We start from the raw sequence: 21,949 nt of genomic DNA on the forward strand, positions 1-21,949 counted from the left end.
TTTCCCTATTTTTTTCCCCAATATTCCCACGGCTTTTTTATCTTTTCAACGGCTTCTTCCATGCCATTATGAGAGCATGGCGTCGTAGACGCCATGGCTTTCCCAAGCTTGGATACCCTTCTCTCTCTCTCTCTCTCTCTCTCTCTCTCTCTCTCTCCCCTTAGATATCTGAATGTTGAAGTCTCGATGATGTCTCCCTATTCTCTCTAGAAGAATCCTGAAGCTGGTTGCGGAATAAGAACCGCATCGTTGAGGAGAGATGTGTGCTACCCTTTTGGCCAAAATCATTGGGGGAAACAAAAATGGAGAGAAATAGTCTTGAAAGCATAAAAAATATATATTTGGGTAAAGGATTATTTTGCCATTGCAGTAAGCCTGACCCATAATAGGTTTTTACCCAAATTTGGGTAAAAATTTAGGTCAAGACTGAAGATGCTATTACTCCTATTTTTCTATGTTTTAAGTTGCATGAATGAGTACAATATTTTTTTTGTATTACCAACATTGCCCATCTTCAAAATTATAATACTTCCTCCGTCCCGATTTGTTTGTTCATTTTTTGACTTTGCCTAGTCCCAATTTTTTTTGTCCGTTTGACTTTTAAATGAATAAAATTCTCTTTTTGCCATTACTTTTTTGAAATAAAGTAAATTTTCAAAACAGTTGAAGGGTAAATATTGGAAAGTAAACTACTTTTTGGTGTAATTATTATACTCCCTAAAAAAGTTGGATTCTCAAAATTAGAAAAACAAATTGGGACGGATCAGGGAGTACTTAATTGTGAATCTACGAGTAAGAAAGAGATTATATTCTACATGGTTGTGCCGTGTGAAATGGTCTTCAACCTTCCAACTCACCAAATTATACACAGCAAAGTAGAATCAGTGAAAACACTGAACGCAACGGAGGCCGTATGAAATTTTTAGCCCCAGCCAGTTGTAGGCTGGTGAACTGATGGTCCACTCGTGATGGCTTATACGTGCATCATGTGGCCATTTTGTACTGTACTTCCTCCTACATTCTGGAACTATATATTTGCATTTGATCATTTCATCTTTGCTCTCACATAGCACATGTGATCATTGTGTAATTTGCCACATATAAAATGAGTTTTCGTGCATGGGTCTTGCTGCTAATATAAATTTGATCGGCATCTCCATACCGTCCTCATCATCCTCATAAGTGAGATGAATCCCAAACTTCTTCACTATCAACTATGGCGAAACTCTAGCGACCATGAGCAAAACAACCTCCAGCAATCACAACTGCGAAAACCATTGATAAACCGTTGGACAACACAGTGGAATCGTTGGAGAATTAGCGGTGAAGAGATGTGGCGGGTGCTGGTGTTATGTTTCTACTTTTAGTAGTAGTTGATTTCCATAGCTTCTCATAGCTCTCACATGCCCACAACCACATGGCATGAGATAAAATAGGCTAGGCCGACTAGGCCCCGTTCCGCTAAGGCTCTACTTATTTATCGCTTCATGAGGCAGGTCATTCTCTCACAATACATCACATTAAATTCAAAAAATAAGTACTTATTTTGCAGAACATTGAAAAATAAATACCTATTTTACTTATTGGAACACACTAAAAACAAAATATTTGACTTTTGTTAAGATTCAAAAAGTGTATTAAAATAGGTGAAAGTGTACAAGAATGTGCCAAAATGCATTGAAAAGTGTAAAAAAAAAAAAAACGTATTAAAATATGTGGATTTTTTCCCTTGGTTTATTGACACCATACTGAACTATCTCAAATCAAAATATGATTACAATTTCGTTTCACCATCTGCTCTTGTAAATGTCGACCTATGTTCATGCTCCATGTAAAAAAGACTGGATATCCTTATGAACCTATTTTATTATTTTAATATAAATAGTCAAAGTATGATCGTCTGTTTTTCTTGTTACATACTATAAAATTGGATTATAATTATTTTCCCATGTCTAATCCATTTGAGTTCTTTGTGAGTTATAAGCACATTGGGACTAGGAAACGAACATGGACAAATTCAGACACATCAAAAGGAAGACAATAAAGTAACATCAAATCCTCCTAATATTCACACACCAAATTGAAGGACCCAGAAAACCCCTAAAATGTACTACAAATTACCGTTATGTATTTAGGACTGATAACCAAATCAAGCTGTTCAGCATGTTCAGTTTCAAACTCGGATTCGACTCCTTAAGAGCTAGTTAGTAATTGATCGATTTGCTACCTATGCAAACCAAACTAGAATAGTTCATTACTACAATTGTTCGACTTGTTTATCTGTCGTATATACCATACGAAAAGAAGAGACCTATCGAACATATTGATTTCACGATCTTTCATTCTCCCGACACAAGGGAGTAGTCACAAGAGAAGGATGGGCTTTGAAACATTACCAGAAACTAGAAATCATACCCTTTCATTATAACACAATATTTACTTAAAACACCTAAATATAGAAACATAAAGAGTAAAAATGAGAGAACATGAAATTAATAGGAGTATGAAAGTTCTAGCCTCTGAGAATGAGAGGCGTGAAGTTCACTGTCTTGAAGCTAGTATTCAACCCCTCATGACAGTCCAACCGGAGTGTACTAACCCCAAGATTCAATCCAATCAATTTATAAGCTTTCCTCTTCTAGTGTTCATGACTACTCTGAGGATTTGAACGAGTCACGGACCCAGTTGTCTAGCAATATAGATATAGAACTCTCTAAATCTCTCTAACATGCATACTTCTCAAGACATAGGTATCCCTCTCTCTTCTCCTATTTTCCCACTTCACACTTGTATGAAACACCCATGTATATGAAAGGTAATAGGTATTAAAATACATAATAACAAACAGAAATTTAATTTACTCTTTTGGTTTGAAATCAACTCGGTTGCGTAACGGCAAAATAATGAGGACTATTTAATAACTTTTAGTATAAATTCCGCCAATTACAGTGTGGCAAGTACAACTCCTTCAAGCAAGTAATTAAGCTTATGGATACTATCCGGCAAGGCATATGGTTCCTCCAAGATCCAAAGTTTCCAATGAGATCAACTTCCCAATTTCGCTTGGCAGATGAGTCACATTGCAGTCATTCGAATACAAAAACTCCAAGCTAGTAAGGTTGCACAGACTGTCCGACAGGGTACGTAAACCATTTTGCGCAAGATTCAAATACACTAATGAAACCAATTTCCCAATTCCATCCAGCAGACGTGACACATTGCAGTCATACAAATCCAACGTCCTCAAGCAGGTAAGGTTACACAGAGTATCTATAATCCTACTTCCAAAACTAAAGGAATCTCGATCTATGGCTAATGCTTTCAATTGTTGGACATCATCCACATCATCAATGTTGGGAGTTCGTCCGATGCATCGACCCCGCTATTGCGTACTCAAGGCCCAATTTGTATGGGAGTAACGGCAAAGAGTCCACAATATTAATTGGGCTCAATATACATAAAATGATCTATATCCACTTAAAATGCTAAGCCTTGTAAGTAGTAAGTCATCTAATTGTATATTAAGGTCTAACTATTTTTCTGTTTATCCGATGTGGGACTCAACGTTCACACATGTTCTAACAAATCTCCCCCTCATGTGTGAACCGAACATTGGGCCTTAACCTCTCTCTGCATCCAAGCTCCCCTTGATTATGATATTATACAACTCTCAACCCTATCACCCGAACTGGGGCTTATTCTACACCCACTCCATCGATTCAGAGTCATCTCAATTGGGAGCCAACGTGCCTAGTCACCGGCACTATGCTCCCGGACGAGAACTCCATTCAAAGCCAATGTGCTCATTAATTCAATAGCACCATGCTCCTCGACGAGTCAACTCCATTGACAATGAGCCATTCAATACAGCACTCCAACATCGAGCCACTTTGCTTCATCGGGAGTCACCTTTAGATTTTATATCGCTCCACGAGTGTCTTCTGTGCAAGCCCATTCAATGGTGCGCTAAAAGTCTTTCCATAGATCGTCAGCCATCGGCTCTGATACCACTTGTTGGGAGTTCGTCCGATGCATCGACCCGCCACTACGTGCTGAAGGCCCAATTTGTATGAGAGTAACGGCAAAGAGTCCACCATATTACTTGAGCCCAATATACACTGAATGACCCATCCAATTGTATATTAAGGTCCAACTCTTTTTCTGTTTATCCGATGTGGGACTCAACGTTCACATATGTTCTAACAATCAAGAATAAGAAAAACCTTATGACAGAAAGCTCTACGTTTTATAACCTCAATTCCATAGTGAAAATTTCTTACGTTGTGAGTTCCACTTCTGAGTATATCCGAAAGAAGTTGCTCTTGTAAAACAACCAGACCATTCGGTTGCTTCGAAGTTTCTCTAATATTTGCAAGAAAAGTGCTACCTTTGAACTTATGCTGGACGAGATTATATAGCTTTTTAGCTATTGTTGTCTTACCAATTCCACCCATCCCGCATATTGCAACAATGCGAACATCATATGTTTTCATTTTCAACAACAACTTGAGTTTTTGAAGGTGAGATTCTAGTCCAATTTTGTGCCATGCAACATGTAGAAGTACAATATCTAATTTATTTTGGACCTCTTCAACGGCTTTTCGAATTAGATGTGCTTCAAAATTCGTACATACTATTAAAATAACCAAAAAATAATCCTTTTACCAAATGTAGAAAAGCCATGACACTAGAACCATGCTAAGTTCGGGGAAAACGTAATCTTAGGTGAGGTCATGAGGAGTTTTAGGACCCTTTGGCCTAGAAGCATGCACAAAAAAGGCTTGATCCTAGTCAAAATTTCTATCTCTCGGCGAGAATAACCATCAATAAGCAAAGTTTTAAGCTTCTCACATCTGGTGCTGTGGCATTTCAAACTTGATGGATATACTCGTTTTAAGCAACATAAAACATACTATCAAAATAAACTTCGACAGTGTAGTCAAAGTTACACTTGCATCCCAAATAAAGTTTCAGGGAGGTTGAGGAAAATACCCATCGGCCACCTTTGGCAAATCCCAACCGGACAAATTGGCAACCTCAGTGAGAGCTTAATTCCCTCCACTTCTCCACCCTGCCACCTAAACCCTCTTTAAGACGCTATTCGTGCTTGGCTAATGCTTCTGCAAGACTCCCCTTCTGTGCCCTCACGTCTGAAGGCTCAACGTTATAAAAGATAGGCAGAACAATCCGTTGCAAGGTCTTCTAGCACTCCATGATCTTTACATGCAAGTTCGTCAAGGCACCACCTGGATGTGGCATAATTTTTTGAGAGAACGACCAGCGAAATTCTTGACTCCTCGATCAATTGCTTTCAGAAGTTCATAGTCCATATATTCTCCTCGCTTGAGCTCTTTGTCATCTATGAATGTATGAAAGCCATGTCTCTCTAAAGCGGCTAAAAGATGGATGGTAAATTTTTTGCTGGTATCGACACCGCTGAAATTCAAGAAGACGTCATATTTGAATGGTGTTGTGATGGAGGAGAGCGTGGAAGAGGGAGAGGCTTCGTTTGCCCAAGCAATCTCCATGGACCAAGCTCAAAGATGAATGATAGATGTAGACCTGTGCCTTTTCCAAGAGACAAGGGGTAGCCCTGTATACTTCTCTTCTTGTTAGGTGACTTTTTTGATTATAGGAGATTCATACCCCTGTAGAAAGGGGGAAAATCAACTGTTAAAGAATAAAAAAGAAGAAGAAGAAGATATTTGCTACCACCACTCGCAAAAAGTAAAAAGAATCAAATAAAGTAGAGTACTTTGGTGACAATAACTGTTTGACGTGTGGCCTAGTGATTAATGTCTTGTTTGGATCAAGATTTGGAAAAAAAAAATTCAAATAAAAAAACACTCATTATTCTTGCTTTCAATCATTACTCTCTATTCATTATCCCTATCTTCAATCATTATTTTCATTTCTCTCTTTATTTCTCTCCACTCATTACCCCTACTTCCATTTTTTTTTTCTGCAAAAAATTTATCAGCCATCTTTTAGCCGCTTTAGAGAGACATGGCTTTCATACAGTCATAGATGACAGAGCTGAAGGGTTTTGCAGTGGAAGTGGAAGGACAAACGCACAGTTTTTAATCTATACTGTATTATGGTTGACTTCTTTAATAATGCTACTTTACCTCTTAACAGGGGAAAAAAATGAAAGAAAAGAAAAGAAAAGAAGGCTCTTAATCAGTTGTTTCATTTTTCTATGTTTTAAGTTGCGTGAATGCGCATATTACCCTCCCTTTTTCCCCCTATTACCAACATTGTCCGGCTTCAAAATCAGTTGATTGTGAATCTACGAATAATATAAGAGATTAAATTTTACACGGTTGTGCAGTGTGAAATGGTTCAATCTTTCAACTCACCGAACTGTACGCAACAAAGTATAATTATTAAAAACACTGAACACAACGGAGGCCGTATGAAATTTTCAGCCCCAGATGTAGGCGGGTGAATTGATGGTGCACTCATGTGCCCATTTTGTTCTTCCTCCTGCATTCCGGAACTATTTGCATTTGATCATCTCATCTTTGCTCTCACGTAGCGCATGCGATCATTGTGTAATGTGCCACATCATATAATTAAGTTAAACAGTCCTAAAACTCGACATTAGTAGTTTATAAAACAAACAAAGAGATCTTTTTCCTGCCCTTAAGTACGTGGCCTCGACTGATTTCTCGGACTAGAAATATCTGGATCCCTTGATTCTGAACTTTCTCTTTTCTTTTTCGATCGGCACCTCTGTAATGTCCTCATAAATGAAATGAATCCCACACTTCTTCACTGTCAACAACGGCACTCTTTCCCACGGATTGGGAATTATCTCAATCTCCAATTCATCCCCGCCATGGATTCCTCCGGAATTTAATGGGCGATGAAGGAGTATCATCTGATCTTGACCTTGATAGTTTATGAAAGGCACTAACCTGAACAGTGTAGGGTTGGCCAGTGTAGGTTTGTTACAGAAAATGTGAAATGGAAAACCTTTATCACGATATCCGTTGCTACTGAAAACTACACAAAAAGACCAGCCCACTATTCTCCGATTTTCCAGAGGCGGCACCACAAGGGAGAATTTTGACCCTGCACACTGGTACTCGAACCAATTGGGAACCTCATCCAATGGAAGAGAAATATTTGTATCGATATTCAGTTCACTGCGTTCAGACCATCCCTGTTCCAACAGATCATGCATTAGTCGAGTACAAATTAAATTTCTTTTTCTTCACAGGATTCGTTTAAGTAAAAATTCCACACAGGCTGATATATATCGGCAATACAAAGACGACAAATGGGATATTAGCAGTGTTATATTGATGCAATATATGCTTTATATCCCCTTTGGTTCTTTTGATATCTGTTATCCCACTGTGTGTGTGTATGAGAGAGAGAGAGAGAGAGAGAGAGAGAGAGAGAGAGAGAGAGAGAGAACCTTATACTGGTGGAGTCTTTCTATAAAATTATTTACAGAATTGCACTTAGCCAACATATTGCATCCCCCAAAGGACATGCGTAGTCCAGCTTGCCAATTGAACTCAATAGGTATGTTTTCTAGTGATGTGCAGCAGCTTGCATCCACACGCAATATATTTACCGGAAGCTGTGGAAGTGATTGGAGCCTTCCACAATCATTCAATCGGAGGTCCTCCAAGCTAGCAAGGTCACTGAAACTATTTGGTATGCTACAAACATTGTTCCTTTCAAGTTCCAACAACTTTAACGAGCTCAACATTCCAATTCGGTCGGGCAGATGGGACAAATTGCAGTCATTCAAAAACAAGGCTTCCAAGGAAGCAAGGTTACAGATACTCTCCGGTAGGGTAAGTAAGCGGTTTCCATCAAGATTCAAAGTCTCCAACGAAATCAGCCTCCCAATTTCACTGGGCAGATGTGTCACATTGCTGTCATTCAAATGCAAACTCTTCAAGCGAGCAAGGTTGAGGATACTATCTGGCAGGATACGTAAACTGTTTCCTTGAAGACCCAAAGTATCCAACGATATCAGCCTCCCAATTTCACTAGGCAGATGCAACAGATTGCAGCCTTCCAAAGTCAATCTCTTTAAGCGAGTAAGGTCGCAGATGCTATCCGGTAAGGTAGGCAAATTGTTTCCGCTAAGATCCAAAGTCTCCAACCGGATCAAATTCCCGACTTCATTTGGTAGACATGACAGATTGCAGTTTTCCATCCTCAAATCTTTTAAGCAACTTAAACCAAGTACATGGGAAGGTGACAAACCAATAGAATCCATTCTCTTTGTTTTGAAAATCCAAGATGAGAGGAATGGGGATTGGGATTTAGATGGTGATCCTTTGAATCCAGAAAATTTTCCGAGCATGGAGCAGCCAGAGAGATCAAGACTTTCGAGAGATTTCAACGTCAAAATGCTAGGGGGAAACTTCTGAAGTTTTTTACAGTTCTTCATATCTAGGATAACAAGTTTGTTGAGAAATCTAATAGATTCATCAACCTCTACCAACCTTACGCAATCATTAAGCAACAGTTCCTCAAGATTGTTGAGTCCAGAGAAGTCGGGGGTTTCAATCAGGTGATAGCAATAACTTAGGTAAAGGAATTTCAGTTTGACCAAGATCTGTCCAAAACAGAATGAGGAACGTTAATTTTTACATAACACAAAATGTGAGTGGTGTTTGAAAAAGGAAAAAATTAACGTCGTACCTTGGTTCCCTTCCATGCTTTTTTCAGGCTACTATAACGCAAGTCAAGAGTAACTAAATTCTCCATGTGCAGCTTTGACGGCAAACATTTCAATGGGAAGCCAATCCAACATAGCCACATTAGTCTTCTGGAGATATGTTCGTAACCTTTTCTGAGATGAACATAATCGAGACGAAGCAGCCACAATCTGTTCATCTTTTCAAATGCTTTTGAATTTACTTGGACCTCTTTCGGCTCATGAAAGTTTAGGAAGAGGCCTTCAACAGCTTCAGTGCCCTGATATGGAAAAAGCCAGTGGATAATGAGGAAAAAAGTTCACCTTCTTAAGAAAAAGAATATGTTTTATTTTAAGATAGTTAAGTTCATGTCTATATACTCTCAGAATTACAGCTTCAATGCACTGATACAGAAAAAGCCAGTCGATAATGAGGAAAAAAGTTCTCCTTGTTGAGAAAAAGAATATGTTTATTCTAAGACAGCTACGTTCATGTCTATGTACTCTCAGAATTGCAAACACAAAATATAAACTGAGAGAATTGAAAAAGTGCATATGAATTGGAATTCTTGAAGTAGTTAAATAGCATATATCTAGAAAAGTTTCATGTCTTTGGAGCTCACCGTGCCATCTCTCAGCACTCCAAGAGCATCCTCATGATACCACAGTCTGCTCCGCCTCCCTGGGTCCCTAATAGATTCTTGTCGGACGATTTCTCTGCCCATGTCTCTAAGCAGATCATGCATCACAATTCGGTTAGGGTGATATTTTACAAGACACCGATCAGCTAGAACCTGAATCCCAATTTCTGCGTAAAAGTTGCAGCTTTCCAGTATTTTTACTGTAAAATTTTGATCTGTTCCAACAAAAAAACATGCCATATCTAGGAACAACTCCTTCACTTCCTTACTTAGCGAATCAAAACTTATCCTAAGTTTTCCTTGAACATCATCATCAGGGATTGTTCTTAACTTCGCTATTGCACTTCTCCATTGAGGTATGCTCTTGCCACAGAAAAAGGAACCCAAAACTTCAAGAGCTAATGGAAGCCCTCCAGCATAGTGCACAACTTGCTTTGAAAGGTCCAAATGGTCTTTTGTATGATGGTCTTCCTTAAAGCAATGCCACCTGAAGAGTTCAAGAGATTCGTCCTCGTTCAACTTCTCTGCTGCATATATCTCGTCCACTTTAAGAAACTTTAATGAAGAAATATCTCTTGTTGTTACGATAATCCTGCTTCCAACACCAAAGGAATCTCGATCTATGGCTAAATCTTTCAATTGTTGGACGTTATTCACATCATCAAGAATAACAAGAACCTTACGACAGAAAGCTCTCCGTTTTATAACCTCAATTCCTTGATGACAATTTCTTAAGTTATGAGTTCCACTTCTGAGTATATCCGAAAGAAGTTGCTCTTGTAAAACAACCGGACCATTCGTTTGCTTCGAAGTTTCACTAATATTTGCAAGAAAAGTGCAGCCTTCAAACTCATGTCGGACGAGATTATATAGCTTTTTAGCTATTGTTGTCTTACCAATTCCACCCATCCCCCATATAGCAACAATGCGAACATCATCTGTTTCCATTTTCAACAACAACTTGAGTTTTCCAAGGCGAGACTCTAGTCCAACTTCATGCCATGCAACATGTAGAAGTACATTATTTAAGTTATTTTGGACCTCTTCAACGGCTTTTTGAATTAGATATGCTTCATCACTGCAAATTTGTACACACTATTAAAATAACAAAAATGCAAATCCTTTACCAAACGTAGAAAAGCCATGGCACTAGAACCACGCTAAGTTTGTCAAAAATGTAATCTTAGGTGAGGTAGTGAAGACCCTTCGACCTAGAAGCATGCACAAGCAGCATAACAAAGGCTTGATCCTAGTCAAAATCAAGGTTGCAAAATCATGAATCGAATCTCGAATGGATCCTTTACCGAATCGTGAATCGAATCGTAAATCGTAACGATTCGGTCCAAATTTTGAAAATACATTGGAAATTGTATCTTTGCACCTACATAATAAAGATACATTGTAACATTAAAAAATTTAAGTTTAGATTTATATTAAAGTTTTGGATGATCACATGGTCTAATAGACTAATATGAAAGACACTTGTACATAAAAGGAAAATAAATACTATAGTAAAATGGGTACATAAATATAGATGTTAAAGATTCATTATAAAAATGAAAGCTTAGCCTCAACACAATAAAAGTTTGTAGCTTGGTAGGACAGTTCGAAGCTCTTAGTTCAGTCCCGGTCTATGATTTATAGAGTACACGATTTAAAAAGATCGATTTGTGAGATAACACGTTCATATAGATATCATCCTCAACAATATTCACAGTTACTTGTGTAATTACCATATTGTAACATTTCAAAGCCGTTGAGCGCATCTATTGACTCACACCAAAACATAATATGAAAACTTTACCAAAATAAAATACATAACTCATCGGTTTAAGTTTTCTTAGTTGTAAATAACTTTAGAGTGACTATTAAATCTTTAATAAGAATGAGGAAAAAAGGGTTAACATGCTCCGAATCAAAATAAATACCAATATTAACAAATTATGCAAATGTAGTTTCATATTAGTCGAAAGCAACATTTATGATAAACCATGATTCACCAATAGATTCATAGCGTTTTTGCATGAATCGTGAATCGTATGATTCACCACCGATTCTATATAAACCTTGATTCACCTATATATTCCTATCGTTTTTGCATGAATCGTACAATTTTGACACCCATGGTCAGAATAGCTATCTGTTGGCGAGAACAACCATCAAATAAGCCAAAGTTCTAAACAAATTACTTACCAAAAAAAAAATTCTAAGCAAATTCTCTCATCTGGTGCTGTAGCATTTCAAACTTGATGAACAGACTCGTTTTGAAATACTTTTAAGAGCAACATAAACCATATCATAATAAACTTCAAAAGTGTAGTCAAATTTACTCTAGCATCCCCAAATAAAGTTTCAGAGAGGTTGAGGGAAATACCCATTGGACACCTTTGGCAAATCCCAACCGGACAAATTGGCAACCTCAGTGAGAGCTTCCCTCCACTTCTTCACCCTGCCATCTGAACCCTCTTTAAAACGCTCTTCGTGCTTGGCAAATGCTTCTGCAAGACTCCCCTTCTGCGCTCGCACGTCTGAAGGCTCAACCCCATGAAAGATAGGAAAAACGATTTGTTGCAACTTCTTCCTGCACTCCATGATCTTCACAAGTTCGTCAAGGCACCACCGGGACGAGGCATAATTTTTTGAGAGAACGACCAGCGAAATTCTTGACTCCTTAATTGCTTTCAGAAGTTCATCGCTAATATATTCTCCTCGCTTGAGCTCTTTGTCATCTATGAATGTATGAAAGCCATGTCTCTCTAAAGCGGCTGAAAGGTGGCTGGTAAAATTTTTGCGGGTATCAACACCGCTGAAACTCAAGAAGACGTCATATTTGAATTGTGTTGCGATGGAGGAGGGCGAGGAAGAGGAAGAGGCTTGGTTTGCCCAAGCAGTGTCCATGGACCAAGCTCAAAGATGAATGATAGATGTAGACCTGTGCCTTTTCCAAGAGACAAGGGGTAGCCCTGTATACTTCTCTTCTTGTTAGGTGACTTGTTTGACTATACGAGATTCATACCCCTGTAGAAAGGGGGGAAATCAACTTTTAAAGAACATAAAAAAGAGAGAAGAAATATATTCTTCTCTCTCAACTCGCACAAAGTAAAAAGAATCAAATCAACTAAGAGAACTTTGGTGACGAAAACTATTTGATCGTGTGGCCTAGTGTTTGAAGCCTAGGGTTAGGAATTTGCTACCTCCCATGTCTCACTTTAGAAACCTTCAAGGTGTTATTAGCAGAAGTTACGATCAAAATCAGTACTTTCTCTCACTGTTGAAAACATATCCCAGTAGCCTACGTTCGATTCCTGAACCAACGCCAGCTGATTCTTCCCGAAAACGAACTTATAGAAAACCTTCTCAATTAAGCTCTCAAAAAACGCTGACAAAATAAAAGCAAAGATAGAGAAAGTAAATATTAAGCAGGACACCAAAATCAAGCCGAGAGTGTTTAGAGTATCTCACAAAATCGCCGAGGTTGGAGTTATTAAGCAAAGAGTTGTTGCGTTGTCTTCCTTCGTGGGAGAAAAGCAAGAAATTCCCTGTAACAACGTAGGGCGGCATGAGAAACATCGATCTGATTATGGTCGACGTCTTTACTTTACTCGAGAGGATTTGGGGTGGGATGGTCGCTTAAGGAAATCGATTCAGGATTATGTGCATGAAAATACAACGAAAATTCTTATTTTTTTTATTTTATAAGATAGATCATTTTTTAATAATATATTACGTTTAATTTAAAAAATAAGTATTTCTTCCGTCCTAAAATATCCGTCCGGTCCGCAAGATGAAGACATAAAAATAATACTATTTTTGCAAGAAAAATTCAAATTTTTTTCAACAATTCACTAGATATCGATGAATTCTTTTAATTTATGAAAAAAGTTTGAATTTTTTCTTGAAAGAAATAGATTATTTTTGAGCCTTTATTTTGCAAACTGGACAAATATTTTGGGATGGAGATAGTACTTACTTATGTTTTGAATACTTACTTGTTAAACACCCCCCACAGTACTTTACCTCTTAACAGGAAGAAAAGGCTCTTAATCAGTTGTTTTATTTTTTCCATGTTTTAAAGCCCTGTTCCATACTTATTTTTTAAAAAGGCAATTTCAAGTTCAAAAATACTGTGTTTACGTAAATAATTTTTTCAACAATATGAATCTTATTTGATAGATCTTATCAAAATCTTTTAGACGGGAAAAAAAATAAAAAATTATTTTTTATCTACATTATTTTTAAATTTAAAAATATAAAATAAATATTTATTTTTTAAGAAGATGTTAAGAAACGGAGCCTAAAGTTGCATGAATGATCTATCAGTTGTTTTGTTTATAGTATATTATCTGGATTGATCGAGCCATGCTATCCGCACAGATTTTTGTGCACAGATTTTAATGTGGGGCTCATTACAGGTTCCATACAAATAATTCGAGCCGTTCATTAAATGTAAAACATTTTTTCAAGTGTCCACGCGAAAAATCAACTCAATCCGATATATAGAGAGGCTCGATCCAATCATCTAACTTTTCATTCATATTTTAGGATAATGAAAAGTTAAATTATTGGATCAAGAGCCTATAGGTATCGGATTGAGTTGATTTTTTGCGGGAACCCTTGAAAAAATATTTTACATTTTATGAGCGGCTCGGATCATAATTATGAGACCCATAGTGAATCCCACATGATGATCTGTGCATGATATGTGTATGAAAAATCTGTGTCAATAGACTTTCTGTCTTCAAAATCGGTTAATTGTGAATCTACGAATAAAGAAAAGAGATTAGTATTAAATTCTACACGGTTGTGCCGTGTGAAATGGTTCAATCTTCCAACTCACCGGACTATACACAGCAAAGTACTTCGTCCGTCTTAATTCTTTAGATTCTTTTTGGGAGTCCGTGTCACTTTTTAATTAATAATATCTTAAAATTTATAGTCTTTTAGGTGATTTTGAAAACATCGTTTAAAAGAGCTTATTAAAATCTATCAAATAATATCCATATTACATATAAATAGTATTACCAATTAAAAGTTATAGAGTAATTAATTTTTTATCCGATTAAGATAGAACGAGAGACAAAAGAATGGGGACAGAGGGAATAGTAAAATTAGTGAAAACACTGATCCGAGGCAGAGGCAATATGAATTTCATTTTTGATATAGGTATAGATGTCTGATAAAAGTTGATTTTTCAACGTGAATACCCTAGTTTTGCAGACCCTACAAGATGAACGGTTCAAATTACCGCAAATCAATGCACAATAGAGCCCACAAATGGCGGTGGCAGAAACCTCCGGAGACAAATTAATTCTTGTAGGGCCCCATAGATTTCAAAAAAGAACATGCATCAGTGCAAACAAAATTCCTTCCATTTTCTTTCAGGTAGCATTATACGTAAGAAACTGAATTCTACTTACTGACTGAACACATCATGCAACCGGGTTCTTTCTCCTTGCGGATTAGTTTGGAGTCATGGAAAAATTCAGACACATCAAAAGAAAGAGAATAAAAGAAAACTTCATTTCATTTCATGGATTGGTAAAGTACATCACAATATTCACACTAATTAAGGACCTGGAAAACCCCCAAAAAATGTACAAATACTGTGATTTATTTAGGACTGATAACCGAATCGATTCCTTAAGAGCTAGTAGTTCGTAATTGATCTGTTACATTTGCAAACCAAACTTGACTAACTCATTACCACACTCGTTCGGTTTGTTTATCTGCCCTAAATACCATACAAAAAGAGGAGACATATCAAACATATTGATTTCATGCCCTTTCATTCTCCTGACACAAAGGGAGTAGTCACAAGACTTGTGATTAAATGGAACCATCTCAAAACCAAGCCCTTTTGTTATTACTACCAATACTCTTGGCTTGCCCTTTAGCCCCTTGTTCAATCAAACACATGGCAACCTTCACATACCTGGCCTGCAGCCGAAATCCACCTTCGCCCCGTGCCTTAGCAACGGCTTCACGCTCTCTATTCCACCCTTGAACGCCGCCTGTGCAGTGGCATGCACCTGTTCTGGTCCCTCCCGTTGACCTTCGCCCCTTCGGCAATACAACTCTTCATCGCCGTCACGCCGATAATTCTCGCAGCATGTCGCTTAAATGCGATGAACCGTATAAACCCAAATGCCCCTTCTCCGCCGCTAAAGCGCAAGCGGTTTGCCCATCTTTTGTTGCAGCGGATCTCGTGAACATCATTGAAGTCGGAAACATTAGTTGCGAAGTTGTTCTCAGCTACATATTGTCGTATTGCATCCCGGAGGGAACATGTATATTCCAGCTTGCCAGTTGAATTCAGTAGGTATGATTTCTAGAAATGTGCAGTAGCTGCATCCATATGGCATAAACTGACTGGAAGCTCTTTAAGTGATTGGAGCCTTCCCACAATTATTCAAGTAGAGTCTGTCCAAGCTAGAGGTCACTGAAACTATTTGGTAGGCTACAAACATTAAAATACTTTCAAGATCAAAACACGCTAACGACCTCAAGGTTCCAATTCCATGGGGCAGATGTGACACATTACTGTCAGAACTATTTCCGAAAATGTCATTTTAAGACAATATTTATTTAGAACACCTAAACATACAAACACAACGAGTAAAAATGACAGAATATGAAAATAATAAGAGTAGGAAAGATCATGAGAGTGAGAGGCGTGCAAAGAGGATTGTCTTAAAGCTAATATTCCTCCCCTCATGAATGTCCAACTGGAGTGTACTAACCCCAAGGTTCCACCCCAGCTAGATCTTTCCACCAATTACAGTGTGGCATATACAACTCCTTCAAGAAAGTAAGTTTACGGAAACTATCTGGTATGGCAAGTAATCTGGTTCCTCCAAGATCCAAAGTTTCCAATGAGATCAACCTCCCAATTTCGCTTGGCAGATGCGTCACATTGCAGTTATTCAGATACAAAAACTCCAAGCTAGTAAGGTTGCACAGACTGTCCGGCAGGGTACGTAAACCATTTTGGGCAAGATTCAAATACAATAATGAAACCAACTTCCCTATTCCATCTGGCAGACGTGACACGTTGCAGTCATACAAATCCAACGTCCTCAAGCAGGTAAGGTTACACAGAGTATCTGGTAAGGAAATTAAATTGTTTCCTCCAAGACCCAAAAACTCTAATGATCCCAAACTCTCAATTTGTCCGGGCAGTTGTGTAATACCGCAGTTGTTCATATACAATTCCTTCAAGCTAGCAAGGTTAAAGAAACTATCCGGTAAGGTAGGTATATTGTTTCTGCCAAGATCCAACATCTCTAGTGAGATCAAACTTCCAATTTCACAGGGTAAATGTGACAGATTGCAATCTGCGATGCTCAATTGTGTTAAGCAACTTAAGCCCTGTACAGAGGCCGGTGGAACCATTCTCTTTGTTCTCAATGTCCAAGATGAGAGGAATGAGAACAGTGATTTAGGTGGCGATCCTTTGAATCTATGTAATTTCTCTAGCTTGCAGCAGCCAGAAAGATCAAAAGATTCGAGAGATTTCAACATCCAAACGTCCGAGGGAAGTTTCTCAAGGTTTTTGCAGTTCTTCATATCAAGGAGAACAAGTTTGTTCAAACATGAGATAGATTTGTCTACCTCTACCAACCTTACACAGTCATTAAGCAACAGTTCCTCGAGATTGACGAGTCCAGAGAAGTCAGGAGCTCTGGTTAGGTAATAGCAATGACTGAGGTAAAGGAATTTCAGTTTAACCAAGACCTGTACAAGACAGAACAAGAAAAGTTAATTTTCTGATAAAATACAATGCAAGCAGTGTTCGAGTGAGAAAAATAGTGGAGCAGGGCATGGATGGGAGTCATGGAATAGAGCCTAAAACTCTATGGGCTGGGTTTTAATTGGTTGAGTTCAGAGAAGTAAGGGAGTCTAGCTAGGTAATAGCAAAGCTAATTTTCCCATCCTATAAAATGTGAGCGGTTTTAAAAGAGAGAGAAGAATAATGTTGTACCTTGGTTCCCTTCCATACTTGTTTTAGGCGACTATAACACAAGTCAAGAGTAACCAAATTCTCCATATGTAAATTTGATGGGACGCATTTCAGAGGGAATCCATTCCAGCATAGCCAAAGTAGCCTTTTAGAGATATGTTCATAACCTACTCTTAGATTAACGTAATCGAGATGAAGTAGCCATAGTCTGTTCATCTTTTCAAATGCCCTTGGATTCACTTGGATGTCATTTGGCTCAGCAATGTTAAGGAAGAGCCCTTCAACCGCTTCAGTTCCCTAACATGAAAACCCATAGCACAATGAGGAACAAAGTTTACCTTGCTGAGAAAACAGCATATGAAGGCAGTTACAATTCTGTCTATCAATACTAACCGTGAGAAATAAGAATGTGCATATGCATCAGGAATTCTTGCAGTAAGTAAACAGAAAATATTAATTAAAAGTTCATGAATATGGACTTCACCGTTCCATCTCTCAACACTTCAAGGACATCCTCTTTATACCACAATCTGCTACGCCTCCCTGGCTCCATAACAGATTCTTGTCGCACAATTTCTCTGCCCATGTCTCTAACCAAATCATGCATCAGAAGCTTATTACAGGGCCCGTATTTTATGAGACCCCGATCGGCCAGAACCCGAATCCCAATTGCTGCGAAAAAGTTACAGCCTTCAAGTATTTTGATTGTAGAATCGCCATATGTTCCAGCCAAAAAACATGCCATATCTAGGAACAACTCCTTCACTTCATCACTCAGTGAATCAAAACTTATCTTAAGTTTTGCCTGAATATCAACATGAGGGATTTTTTTCAATTTTGCGATTGCACTTTTCCATTCAGGTATGCTCTTGCCATATAAAAGAGAACCCAAAACTTCAAGAGCTAATGGAAGCCCTCCAGCATAGGCCACGACTTGATCCGAAAGGTCCAAATAGTTGTCTTTGGGATGGTCTTCCTTAAAGGCATGCCAACTTAAGAGTTCAAGAGATTCACTCCTATTTAACGGCTTTGGTGCATAGATCTCATCCACTTTAAGCAAATTTAGCAAAGATATATCTCTTGTTGTTATGATAATCCTACTTCCAGAACCGAAGGAATCTCTATCTATTGCTAATGCTTTCAGTTGTTGGACATTATCCACATCATCAAGAACAAGAAGAACCTTTCGACAGAAAGCTCTTCGTTTTATAACCTCAATTCCTTGATAGGAATTTCTTACATTATGAGTTCTATTTCTGCATATATCTGAAAGAAGTTGCTCTTGTAAAGCAACCAGACCATTCGGTTGCTTCGAAGTTTCTCCGACATTTGCAAGGAAACTGCTACCTTCAAACATATGTTGGATGAGATTATACTCTTTTGTAGCTATTGTAGTCTTACCAATTCCACCAAACCCCCATATTCCAACAATGCATACATTACTTGATTCCATGTTCAAAAGAACATTGAGCTTTTGCAGACGAGACTCTAATCCAACTTGGTGGTCTGCAACATTCATATGTGCAATGTCTAGTATATTTCCAACCTCTTCGACGATTTTCTGAATTAACTTTGCTTCATCTCTGCGAAATTGTGCAAACATAGAATGAAAAAAACAAAATTAGGCCTTCATCAGATTTAGAAGAGCCATAACTATAAACTGAGTCATGCTAACCTAATGTGACTATGACCGACAAACACAGAAATTCGACTGATTGTAATCATTCAACATCTTTCAATGATTAGAGCCTAAGGGTCATGCATAACAGAAAGGTTGAACTTAGTCAAAGCCCTACTCTTAGTTACAATTTCTTTCTTTTGGCTTGTTTAAAGTGCTAAATAAGGTTTTGTCCGCATATCTTCTGAGGCAAGAGCAACCATCAAATAAACGGAACTTTTATGCCAATTCACGCATTGGGTGCTATATGATATGAAATTTGACATAAACTAGTCTTAACCAATTTGCAAGAGTATCATAGATGACTCCATTAAAACTCTGTAACTTTAGGTAGAATTGCAACCCCAAAACTTTACTATTGACCAGTGCCTCTTTAGGTTTTGTTTTATACACACATTAGAAAGATAGGGGAAACTACCCGTTGGCCACCTTTGGCACATCCCAACCTGACAAATTGGCAACCTCAGTGAGAGCTTCCCTCCACTTGTCCACCCTGCCATCTGAACCCTCTTTAAGACACTCTTCATGCTTGGCAAATGCTTCTGTAAGACTCCCCTTCTGCACCCTCACGTCGGATGGCTCAACATTATAAAAGATAGGCAGAACAACCTGTTGCAAGGTTTTCCTGCACTCCATGATCTTCACAAGTTCGTCAAGGCACCACCTGGATGCAGCATAATTTTTTGAGAGAACAACCAGTGAAATTCTTGACTCCTCAATTGCTTTCAGAAGTTCATAGCCAATATATTCTCCTCGGTTGAGCTTTGCGTCATCTCTGAATGTATGAAAGCCATGTCTCTCTAAAGCGGCTAAAAGATGGCTGGTAAAATTGTTGCGTGTATCAACACCATTGAAACTCAAAAAGACGTCATATTTGAATTGCTCTGGGATGGAGGAGGAGGAGAAAGAAGAAGAAGCTTCGTTTGTCCAAGCAGTCTCCATGGACCAAGCTCGTAGATGATTGATAGATGTAGACTTGTGCCTTTTCCAAGAGACAAGGGGTAGCCTTGTATACTTCTCTCCTTGTTAGGTGACTTGTTAGATTATAGGAGATTCATACCCCTGTAAGAAAGGGGAAAAACGTTTAAAGAATACAAAAATAGATATTCTTCTCTCTCAACTCGCACCATTCCATACAACCCAATAAAAAGAATTAGGTGACAAAAGCCATTTGACATGGGGCCGAGTGATTAGAGCCGCGGACTTGGAAATTTGCTTTCTCTCATGTCTAAGGTTGGAAACATTCCAGGGGTTACAGGCAGAAGTTATTTATTATTATAGTATCAATCCATACGAAGAAACAATCGAGGTGCGCATAAACTTGACCGTATTAGTTATCCTCATAAACTAATCGACATGCAATGAAGCTCTCTCTCTCTCTCTCAACTAATAATGAGAAATATAAGCATGACAAATTACCTCAATCTCTCAAAAACTAACATGTCAGCGATCTAAAAACCTCCGTGGACCCGACGGAGGAGTTAACAAAACCGAAATAAAATGTCAAAATTGAATAGTACCAGAGGTCCACAAGGTGTAAAGCAACTCATAACAATTACTAAATCAGTAACCAACAAACAGAGTACAAATAAGAGACACTTGCATATACTAGCTAGTACTCTAGAAAAGTTGAGGAAACAACCCACCCAAAACGCAAACAAAATACAAGCAGTACTGACAGAGAAAAATAAAAACCTCCGAAAATCCTGCAGAAAGTAGTGAGAGTACCTCACAGAATCGCCGGGGTTGAAGTTGAAGTTCAGAAAGAGTTGTTGTGCTGTCTTTTCTTTGCGGGAGAAAAGCAAGAAATTCAACGTACGGCGAGAGCGTGGTAATTAAGACCGTCGGTGCTGCAAGGAGTCGAGTTAACGCGTAGAGTAGAGAGAGAATCTGTGATTTCGTTTGATTTGATTTGGAGGGACAAGCCAGAGAGGAGAGAGAAAAATATCACACCTGAAACGGTCTCAACCACGCCTTAGCGAAACAAAAAACGGTCTCACCACGTTATTATGCGTAATTATTCGGTGTCCCTATTGCGCGATTACGTGATAGTAGTACTGAGGACTTTCTCCACCGCATATTTTAACGAGATTCGTACATTTTTCTTGAGTTCCATAACAATACGGGGTGGAGAAGAGTCTTGAGACACGCATATAATAGTTTTTCTGTTTTTACGTATTTTTCCTGTGATATTTTTTTTTGATCCGCTATTTTTCCTGTGATTGATTTTTACTTCCGTGATTTTTTTTTAAGTTTTCAGCTAATAATTGAATATTTGAATTCACCTTCAACGAAAGGAATAATAAATGATTTACTACAATAATGCTGCGGAGCTGGAACTCCACTCACGACCAAAAACATGATGCTGACGTGAATTGGGCCCTACATCAGCTTAAGCCAAAAAAAAAACAAACAAAATTCCTGAATTTTTTGAATCGGCCGTACCCCCGCTCGAGAAGAGAGAGAGAGAGAGAAGAGGAAGAGGAGGCCAACCACCAGCCTCACCTGCACCACCGGCGATCACCAGCCTCATCCTCCACCTCCGGTAACCACACCAGCAGCGAAAATCGCCTAAGCCCAGCACCGACACCATTATCGACTACCAAGGTCTCTCTATCTCTCCCTCTATGGGTTGTCGTTGAGCCCTATAATTTCAGTCGACTGTAGCCTTTCATTTGACTATAACTTGTTTAAACCAAAAAAAAATTAGGGCTTGTTAAATTGGGGATTTTTTTTGTTTCGAACCTTAACTATAAGATTTCTGCTTCCCATGTGCATCTCAACAATCAAATACTATCCTCCCTGATGGTTCTAGGTGCAGAATTTTGGTTTGGTTAGTTGGGTTTTGGCTTTTGAACCATGCTTGTCGAACTGAGTGATGGCGTTTAATATTGTTGATTCCCATGAAATACCACACAATTAGAATTTCGTAGCTTGAACATTTGAAATTGATGGTTTCTCATCTGAATATGGCAGGTACGTACTGCTATGAAAAGAAAAAC

General features: G+C 38.4%; 2 protein-coding genes across 2 annotated transcripts; both read right to left on the reverse strand.

Moving 5' to 3' along the window:
• Positions 1-2,995: 2,995 nt before the first annotated feature.
• LOC131313163 (disease resistance protein RUN1-like) lies at positions 2,996-5,528 on the reverse strand. The gene is made up of 4 exons (XM_058341306.1): positions 5,279-5,528; positions 4,224-4,633; positions 4,050-4,118; positions 2,996-3,382 (listed from the first exon to the last, which is right to left on the reverse strand). The coding sequence occupies exons 1-4, from the start codon at positions 5,526-5,528 to the stop codon at positions 2,996-2,998; spliced, it is 1,116 nt and encodes a 371-aa protein (XP_058197289.1).
• Positions 5,529-6,326: 798 nt separating this feature from the next.
• Positions 6,327-20,908, reverse strand: LOC131313166 (uncharacterized). The gene is made up of 14 exons (XM_058341313.1): positions 20,676-20,908; positions 19,366-20,009; positions 17,754-18,852; positions 17,291-17,566; positions 16,046-17,043; positions 15,785-15,858; positions 15,362-15,561; positions 15,242-15,320; positions 12,579-12,688; positions 11,684-12,216; positions 9,292-10,387; positions 8,674-8,949; positions 7,427-8,587; positions 6,327-7,168 (listed from the first exon to the last, which is right to left on the reverse strand). Exons 2-14 carry the CDS (start codon positions 19,887-19,889, stop codon positions 6,677-6,679), a joined length of 6,918 nt encoding a protein of 2,305 aa, XP_058197296.1. The 5' UTR covers positions 19,890-20,009; positions 20,676-20,908; the 3' UTR covers positions 6,327-6,676.
• Positions 20,909-21,949: the final 1,041 nt, after the last annotated feature.

The sequence above is a fragment of the Rhododendron vialii genome, chromosome 13a (assembly GCF_030253575.1).
Source record: "Rhododendron vialii isolate Sample 1 chromosome 13a, ASM3025357v1".
NCBI classification, from domain to species: Eukaryota; Viridiplantae; Streptophyta; class Magnoliopsida; order Ericales; family Ericaceae; genus Rhododendron; species Rhododendron vialii.